Source organism: Triticum aestivum, chromosome 2A, assembly GCF_018294505.1.
Source record: "Triticum aestivum cultivar Chinese Spring chromosome 2A, IWGSC CS RefSeq v2.1, whole genome shotgun sequence".
Classification (NCBI taxonomy): Eukaryota; Viridiplantae; Streptophyta; class Magnoliopsida; order Poales; family Poaceae; genus Triticum; species Triticum aestivum.
In genome coordinates, this window is record NC_057797.1 from 214,479,633 (window position 1) to 214,489,399 (window position 9,767).

At 42.8% G+C, this 9,767-nt stretch overlaps 1 protein-coding gene across 3 annotated transcripts; it reads left to right on the forward strand.

The window, feature by feature from the left end:
• Nucleotides 1-210: 210 nt before the first annotated feature.
• LOC123188419 (uncharacterized) lies at nt 211-4,502 on the forward strand. Of its 3 annotated transcripts, none has more exons than XR_006494620.1 (5): nt 211-1,177; nt 2,288-2,533; nt 3,100-3,160; nt 3,431-3,495; nt 4,184-4,502. XR_006494620.1 is itself a non-coding variant. In XM_044600518.1 (4 exons), the coding sequence occupies exons 1-3, from the start codon at nt 546-548 to the stop codon at nt 3,112-3,114; spliced, it is 537 nt and encodes a 178-aa protein (XP_044456453.1). In that variant the 5' UTR covers nt 211-545; the 3' UTR covers nt 3,115-3,160; nt 3,431-4,502. The 3 variants fall into 3 exon arrangements, 1 of the variants encoding a protein (XP_044456453.1); XR_006494619.1 differs by having other exon boundaries at nt 211-821; XM_044600518.1 differs by having other exon boundaries at nt 211-821; nt 3,431-4,502.
• Nucleotides 4,503-9,767: the final 5,265 nt, after the last annotated feature.

Sequence of the window (9,767 nt, forward strand, 5' to 3'; positions counted from 1 at the left end):
TTTAACAAAATCAGAGTTTTGGGTCTAAAATTTTGAGATTCAAGTGCGAGACAACCGGCCAATAAGACGGAAGGAACCGCCTTCACGCGGATCACCAAATTGGGCGCAATCTGAGCCATCCATCATGCACCTATCCAACGGTGGAGCTTCTACTAAGAATCAAAAACCCTAACCCACCCACCCACCCTCCCCTCGACTCCCCAGATCCCCACCCGCCGCCACCCCCACTCACCCACCCTCTCCCCCTCCCCTCGACTCCCCAGATCCATCCTCGCGCTTGGTCGCGCCGCCCTCCTCCTCTCTGCGCTTAATGGTTGGCACTGCAGCCTCGTCTCCACGGCCGGCACCGTACCCTCTACGCTGGCTCCGCAGCCCCTCCTACGACCGCGCCTAGAGCACGACGGCGCCGCTGTTTTGCGAACTAATCCCCTCACCCTCCGCCATCGTTGCCCTCTCGCCCTCCAACACCGTCCCCTCCAATTCCCTCACCCTCCGCCGGCGACATCCACCCTCCCCCTCGCCTTCTTTCCCTACATAGGCCCACGATGGAGCCGGTCAGACGGCTCTCCGAGATCCGCGATAGCCACAGCGCATACGCGCCCCTCCACCTCATCGTCACGAGATTCGAGCTTGGCCGCGACGGAGGTGTTGGAGGTTTTCTCCTTCCCCACAATCGTGCGCCGCGGGAGGTGCCCCCGTGCGTTTCTTCTCGGGCGACGACACAGCCATGCGGTGGGTGGGATTTGACGCCGCTCTTCCGCTCCGCGCGAGGAGGGAGCCGGCGAAGGCTCGGCTGCTCCGACTCCATGGAGCCCTTCCAGGTCCCCTTCCCCTTCCCCTCTCGCTTCCCTTTTCATCTGTGCCACCGCCCATCTTCTGACCCAGCACTTCGTATCCGATCTGGTTCGCTCCGGAGGCACTGGGTTTGGGGATTTCCCTTCTCTGAAACATGTACGGTCGCTGATGCTTGACGTGCTACCATTCTTGTAGTTGCTAGCAGAAGCAGAGCAGCCCACTGGTCATGGTGGTGCTATTCTTGTAGTCATAGTTTCACTTGTACTAAGGCCGAGTTTAGTCAATGCCACTATGCCAGTTAATCTTTGTCATGATGATTAGTTGATGAACCACCCAGGATTATCCATGATGAGCCGCAGATGTCTGGATGAAGCGCGTAATGGTAAATGTTTGATCTGTACTTCAACAACTGGGAATGATGCCTCTCACGTGCATGTGTGTGTGTTGCTTTTGTTCTTTGTTGAGAATAAAAACCTTGTGTTTGGAGTTGAGGCATCTGGCGCCTCTGTTGTTTTTAGTTTGTGTCCACTTTGTTCCTCTGTGGCTGCAGGCTTAAACTAATGGCACAAGGAGTTTTTGCTTATGGTCTGAAGTTTGAACATGCAAGTGTTGTGTTTTCTTCCTGCAATGATATCCACTATTGATACTAGTAGAACACATGCCCGTGCGTTGCCACGGCCTTTTGAAATAAATGGCAATCAGATTCATAATAATGTCTTGAGTTTTGGCAGGCATGCCCACATGCTTGCAACGGATTCATAGTCAGAACGTAGATGGTGTAACTATTAAGTACACCTATCTTGGTGCAACTTATCCGACGGCATGTGTATCTTCTTTTATGTAGAAGTTTGATTGTAATGTTATAAGTTTTATGCAATGGTATCTGGAATGCCTCACTGCTCAACCAGCTTGCTGTTAGAACTGGTAATAGTCATGTATTAATTTGGTACCAGTAATTTTATCATACCTGAACTCAGCTCATTTCAGATCTGTGCTGGTTGTAGTATGGAACCTGCTTATAGATATGAGTTGCGTCCTAGCCATTTTAACTATGATTGGTAGTATTACTTCAGATTTGATGGTGAAATAATTAAATTGATGATGTGCTTTTTGTTAACTATATTCTAATGCATGCATACATGAGGAATGCACGGGTTAACTCATCCTTATTGATTGACCCTCTCTATTAATTGATAATGTATGCTTTCTTTGTATTTAGTAATTTATATGGTTCTGGCCTCTTACAATTAAACATTATATCTATTTTAATTATAATACTGCATTATGGAACTGTTAAAAATTGCTGTTCTGGAATTATGCATCTTAATGGAATTTCTATGTGTTCTCGTAGTTTATTTCTGATGTGTTCTCGTAGTTTATTTCTGATATAGTATTGTTGTATGTTTGGCTGTTCTTCAAATCTTTTTTATTTACATTATTGGTTTGCACATTCTTTCTGCTCATTGTCTGATTTTATATAATTTGCTTTCAGATGGAATACCTTGAGGAGCACCCCATCTCCCTGTGGACTGAGAAGAGCACCGAGAAGGAGCAGTTCGGTGTTGGCTTCTACCCCATCTCCCTTGCCGAGAGGGTCATTGTCAGCACGAAGCACAACAACGATGAGCAGTACGTGTGGGAGTCCCAGGCTGGTCGTTCTTTCACCGTCACTTGTGATACGTCTGGGGAGCATCTCGGCAGGGGTACCAAGATGGTCCTCTACCTCAAGGACGGCCATGTATGCAGTCCAAGCCTCCTATACAGTGATTGGTTTACTCTTCATGTTGTGGTTCTGTGCTTAGTTTAGCTGTATTGGATGTTTGCTTGTTTGGTTTATTCCTGATCTGAACTGTATGATTTTTGTGTCAGTTATGTCTGCCCTGCATGAGCTAAACTCTGTTAGATTCCATGATCAACTACTGCTGTTGTTGTATGGCAAACACCAAAGGCAAATCATATTTGTGATGCAGTTTCTGTAACTTGGCATTTCTACATGGCTTGTTTATATTGGCAATTATACACCGATGATGATGTTTACCTGCACTGCTTAATTCTGTGACACTAGCAAACTTATGTGAATATACTATGCTTGATGTTGATCATTTGGTGCACTAGTGTGCAGTTCTCGTTGTCAGTTCTTGTTTTCTTGATTCATTTATACTATATGATTCAGGTCTTATACTTTGCTAGTAGGTAGCAAACTATTGTTCTTTATGGGTGTACCATGCTATTGAAATTAAAATATGAACATAGATGGATGAGTTATTTATGCATATCACTTTCTTCTTTGTCGTTCACTTGCAGTGCCTACTGTACTGATATGAAAGGTCAAGCATGGAGGTTTCAAGAGCATCCCTTCGTCCTGGTAATGTTTTTTTGTTCCTTCTTAGTCTGCTGTAGTACTTTGATTTCATTGCAATCTACAACAGTAGCTTTTTTTCTTGTAAAGCTTCTTTGCCATGTATGTGATTGCTCTTCTGGATTCGTGGGAACTGAATCTCGAGTGCATGCTAGAGGCTAGAGCTGTAGGAGGTTCAGTTACATGCTCTTTAGGTTTTTTTCCGTCAATGCTATGTTATGGTAGTCCATCCTGTACGTTTCCAGGTTTTCTAACTATATGCAAAACTTCCTGTAGGCTCGGCAATGGACGACAAGGACTTCCTCACGCATGAGGTGTCTTCTAAGATCTACGGTGACAAGGTAATCTCACTCTCTTCAACCCTAGTTGTTTTGTGTGTGCGGTTGCTGCAGATGGTGGTCTGTGTGGATCTTGTTATAGTGAGAGTGTTATGCTGGTGCTGGCTTGAAAGAAGGGCGGAAATGCTCAACAATCTATTTCCTGCAGCATTTAGCTATTTACATTATGAAATATGTGGACAGTAGGTATGTTTCCCATGTTATATGGTAATAACTATACATGTTATCATTGAGTTTGTTGTGTGTTTATAGAATGACATGGTTGGCTAATTAAGCCCTGTTCGTGTATCTTTTAGAATTTGCTTCATTGGTAGCACATTTAGATATATTAATTAATTTTGTGCATGTTGGAGAATTTAGACGACGATAACAAATTGTAATCACGAATACTTGTATAGAAACTTGCACGACTATCTTGTTTAATTTTGTGATATTCCTCCATACTAGGAGCTAATCAGCTGCACTATTATTCAGCTTTCATTGGCAGTTTTAATTTCATGAAATCATCTTTTCTTTTCTATGCTCATGTTCAAGCCTGGTAGTATATATTTTTTCCAAATGGTTTGTTTACTTGATTTATCTTTTGTTTGATTTTGCTCCATCAGCTTTCCTGATGTCCTTCTACATATATATGTTGGTTGTAATCTTCTTGAAGAATGCAAGTACTTCATATTCCATTCTGTTCTTGTAGGTGAATGGAACTCCATTGGTAGAACTCCGTTGAGGACTTCTACCCATGTTGAAGAGCATGTTCTGTGGTATCCAAGAGTAGCTAGCTTTTGTACTGGCAGAGCAGTCTATTTGTAGATCCCAATATTTATGATTGTGTGGATCTGGGTGAAGTTTGAAGTTCCTGGGTATGCAAGATTCGATGGTTAAACTGGTTGATGTGATGTGAATGAGTGTATGGAAACTGGTTGGTGTGATATGTATGAGTGTATGTAGTTTCACGTGTTCTGTTCTGTAATAAACTTACTTTAGCTGTTATTTGAAGATTTTCATATGCTTTCTCTCTTCTGTCTGTTTGATATATACATCTATATTGCTTATTAATAAGCTGTGAAAAATTTGACATTTGGGACCCATCTGTAAATTGGAGCTGGGGAAAAAAATCTGGAAATAAAAAATAAATTGACTGCAAAATGTTGTGCGCTAGAAAATAAAAAGGCCAAATTGTAGGCCAGACCCATGTAGCTAACCGAAATTAACATAAAATACATATATTAAAACGGCTTGCCCAAAAAATAATACATGGGCCGAATTACTGGGTCAGACCCATGTAGCTAATAAAAGTACAGGAAAAAAATATTAAAAAGGCCGAATTGTTGGGCTAGGCCCATGTAGAAAATCGAATTGGACCAGGCTGATTCTTGTGCCACATCAGATTGCCACGTCGGATGCCTACGTGTCCTGGGGAGACTGCTAGTTACCAAAACAAAACAATAGGCATATTTTGGCCGTAAATGTCTATGACCTTCTCACAGAGAAGGTCGTTAATTTCAGTTTACGACCGCCAGCTTTTGACCTTCTATTTTTGGTCACAAAAGGTCGCAAATGAAAAACAATGACCTTTTAGTGACCAATAGTCAAGGTCACAAGTTGACATATTTTTTGTAGTGTAGCATAGCATGGCAATATAAGCAAACGTAGAAGTAACTACCAAAGGTTTGATAATAAAACAGGTAATAGGGCTACCTCATCTACTTCCCAAAACCCACAATTTAATTAGATCCTAATCATGCAATGTTTGAGGATTGATCTAATGCAATAAAAACTGGGTAGTAGAAGGTATGATCAAAGTGTTACTTGCCTTGTTGATGATCCGTGAAACCTAGCGATTCGAAGTAGCAAGCGGCGCACTCCGGGTACTCTATCGCAAACAAACAAGCATACAATAAGTACTCATCTAATGCACAGGTAAAGCTCAAATAAGAGATCTAACCAGAAAGTTCAACTTAAGAACTCCGGTTGGCAAAAAGAAACAAATCGAATGAAGCAACGAAAGACAAACGACGAAAGAAACAAACTTCGTTTACTAATGTGGATCCAAGTCAAATTTTACAGAAGAAAAATCTTGTTTGAGTTGGTTAAACGAAAAGAGGGTTTCGAGATGAAACTCCAAGCGCTTGAATCACCTGATTCCGATTAACGAGCGAAAAGTTATACTAAAACGAAAATCAGATCAGAAATCGTGGTCCGAAATAATCGCGGAAAATCTGAGAAAAAGAAAAACGACGAACGGGATAACGAACGAACGTTCGTTTTCTGCGGCTAAACGGAGAACGCGTTCGTTAAAACGAACGAACGAGCGAACGCTCTCTAAATAAACTAAACCGGAAAATAAACCGAACCGGAACAATAAAAAATGGATCTAGGTTTTCGAAAAAATGGATCAATTTCTTTGCGAAAACCGAGGCAACGACGGCTACCTCGGGCGGATCCGGCGAACGACGGCGGGGGCGGCGCGGCTCTGGTGCGGCGGGTGGCGGCGACGGCGGGCCGCGACGGCGGCTGGCGCGCAGATCGGGGCAAGGCGGCGGCGGTTCCTGGCGGCTAGGGTTTCGGCTGGGGCGCTGCGGCTCCGCTCGGGCCCTCGCGGCTTTTAAGGTCCGGCCAGGCCACGTGTCCTAGTCGGACACGACCCGGTTAGGTCGGTTCGATTTTTTTAATAATTACGCGCAGAAAAACAAATAAAAAAAATACTAAACGGACTCCAAAAATCTCGAAATAAAATTTCTCCGACTTCTAAAATCAAGACGGACAAGATGAACATTTATTTGGGGCCTAAATGCAATTCTGAAAAATGCACATTTGTCCTAAATTCAAATAAGATAGCAATAAAACCCAAAATAAAATCTTATTTGATTTTATTATTAAATCCTCAATATTTATTTATTTTGGGAAATTCATTTTATTCCCTCTCTCATATTTTTGTGATAGAAATAATTTAAGATAAAATAAATAAAATCAAATGATCCTATTTTCAAAATTTGATGAAACTCAAATATGAAAATAATGAAATCCCCAACTCTCTCCGAGGGTCGTTGAGTTGCGTGAAATTTCTAGGATCAACCAAAATGCAATAAAATATGATATGCAATGATGATCTAATGTATAACATTCCAAATTGAGAATTTGGGATGTTACATGAGCGTTATTGCGAACATGGTTAGTTATAATCTTTGCTGAAAACTCGAATGTTGGCTTTACATATTTACAACAACAAGAGCAAACAGAGTTTGTAGAAGTTTTTCTTTATCACTTTCAGTTTGTCAACTGAATTGCTTGAGGACAAGCAAAGGTTTAAGCTTGGGGGAGTTGATACGTCTCCATCGTATCTACTTTTCCAAACACTTTTGCCCTTGTTATGGACTCTAACTTGCATGATTTGAATGGAACTAACCCGGACTGACGCTGTTTTCAGCAGAATTACCATGGTGTTATTTATGTGAAGAAACAAACGTTCTCGGAATGCCCTGAAACTTCACGGAGCAACTTTTCAGAAAATATGAAAAATACATGCAAAAGATGAAGGCCAGGGGGCCCACCACCTCTCCACGAGGGTGGGGGGTGCGCCTGCCCCCTAGGGCGCGACCCCCTACCTCGTGGGCCCCTGTCGCCTCTCCGACTCCAACTCCAACTCTATATATTGTGTTTCGGGGAGAAAAAAATCAGAGAGAAGAATTCATCGCGTTTTACGATACGGAGCCGCCGCCAAGCCCTAAAACCTCTCGGGTGGGCTGATCTGGATTCCGTTCGGGGCTCCGGAGAGGGGAATCCGTCGCCATCGTCATCATCAACCATCCTCCATCACCAATTTCATGATGCTCGCCGCCGTGCGTGAGTAATTCCATCGTAGGCTTGCTGGACGGTGATGGGTTGGATGGGATCTTTCATGTAATCGAGTTAGTTTTGTTAGGGTTTGATCCCTAGTATCCACTATGTTCTGAGATTGATGTTGCTATGACTTTGCTATGCTTAATGCTTGTCACTAGGGCCCGAGTGCCATGATTTCAGATCTGAACCTATTATGTTTTCATCAATATATGAGTGTTCTTGATCCTATCTTGCAAGTCTATAGTTACCTATTATGTGTTATGATCCGTTAACCCCGAAGTGACAATAATCGGGATACTTACCGGTGATGACCGTAGTTTGAGGAGTTCATGTACTCACTATGTGTTAATGCTTTGTTCCAGTACTCTATTAAAAGGAGGCCTTAATATCCCTTAGTTTCCGTAAGGACCCCGCTGCCACGGGAGGGTAGGACAAAAGATGTCATGCATGTTCTTTTCCATAAGCACGTATGACTATATCCGGAATACATGCCTACATTATATCAATGAACTAGAGCTAGTTCTGTGTCACCCTAGGTTATGACTGGTACATAATGAACCGCATCCGGCATAATTCTCCATCACCGATCCATTGCCTAAAAGCTTTCCATATATTGTTCTTCGCTTATTTACTTTGTCGTTGCTATTGCTATCATCACTACAAAATGCCAAAAACACTACTTTTACTACAGTTACCTTTTGCTACCGTTACCACTACTATCATGTTACTTTGCTACTAAATACTTTGCTGCAGATATTAAGTTTCCAGGTGTGGTTGAATTGACAACTTAGCTGCTAATACTTGAGAGTATTCTTTGGCTCCCCTTATGTCGAATCAATAAATTTGGGTTGAATAATTTACCCTCGAAAACTGTTGCGATCCCCTATACTTGTGGGTTATCAAGACTATTTTCTGGCGTCGCTGCCGGGGAGGGTAGGACAAAAGATGTCATGCAAGTTCTTTTCCATAAGCATGTATACATGCCTATATTACATCAATGAACTGGAGCTAGTTCTGTGTCACCCTAGGTTATGACTGTTACATGATGAATCGCATCCGACATAATTCTCTATCACCAATCGATTGCCTATGAGCTTTCCATATATTGTTCTTCGCTTACTTACTCTCCCGTTGCTATTGCTATCATCACTACAAAATACCAAAAACACTACTTTTACTATTGTTACCTTTTGCTACCGTTACCACTACTATCATATTACTTTGCTACTAAATACTTTGCTGCAGATATTAAGTTTCCAGGTGTGGTTGAATTGACAACTCAGCTGTTAATACTCGAGACTATTCTTTGGCTCCCCTTGTGTCGAATCAATAAATTTGTGTTGAATACTTTACCCTCAAAAACTGTTGCGATCCCCTATACTTGCGGGTTATCAGACTTCTTTGTCGTTACTAAAGTCTATAGTAACGAATTTGACTAGGTTGCTCTCAAGGAAGTCCTTCAAATCCTAGCACTCAACATCGGCATGGCATATGTGGTAGACCAAGCATAAGTCATGCACGCAAACCTGGATCACGGTGGGCTTCTTCCTCTCTTCGTCCTTTAGATCCTTCTCTCGTCCCAGGACTGTGGTGTACTCAACATCTAGCCCAACGACCCACTCATCATATGAGTCTTCGAACATGCGTCTGAAGCGAGAAAGGCATCCTTTCACCGTCGCGGAAGAACGGGTGTAGATGATGTCGAACTCATCGCCGATGATGGTTCTAACCTTGTACACACCGCCGATCGGGGAGATTTGGGACGCCATGGATTTGGGAGGAGGGTTAGGATTACTGGAACTGCCGTAATGTGAATGGACGGGATGACTAGGAGTGAACCGCTGTAGTATTGAAGGACGTGCAGGGACGAGTAGGAGCGAACTGCCAGTGTGCGAATGGCAGGGTAGTGGCTTTCCATTCTCCCATGATACGGGCTTCCGAGAGCCCTTGGATCTGAGATCGAACGATTGCATGGCGTGATTCTAGACCAATGGGTGAATATCCTATCCTGGAGGGTTATTCTGCAAATTTCAGCAACTTAGCATGCGACCGTTTGATCTCAGATCCAAGGGCTGCCAGCATCCCGTATCATGGTCGCGCCTACCACGACCGTCGCGTCACTCATGCGGTCGCACCCTTGGAGATTTAACACGGTGCGTTAGGCTATCTGATGTTGGCATGTCATACATAGTCATCACTTAGTCACTCATACTACAATAAGGTTTTGGCTATAAGGTTGGCTATAAGTGTATTTTTTTACTTCTCTCTATATCTTTCTTCGTACTCCCTCCGTCCCATAATATAAGAACATTTTTGACACTAGTGTAGTGCCAAAAACGTTCTTATATTATGGGACACAGGGAGTACTAGTATTTATTGCATTTGCCAAGGAGTGACCTCTTCCAATGAAATGGTGTTGCTAAGTTTGCTTCATTTAA

What these genes read in the sequence shown, in the direction of transcription:
- LOC123188419 (XM_044600518.1), top strand. Translation starts at nt 546, where the DNA reads ATGGAGCCGGTCAGACGGCTCTCCGAGATCCGCGATAGCCACAGCGCA. An exon ending in ACTCCATGGAGCCCTTCCAG is followed by an intron (nt 822 to 2,287) that starts GTCCCCTTCCCC and finishes ATTTGCTTTCAG; the next exon opens with ATGGAATACCTTGAGGAGCA.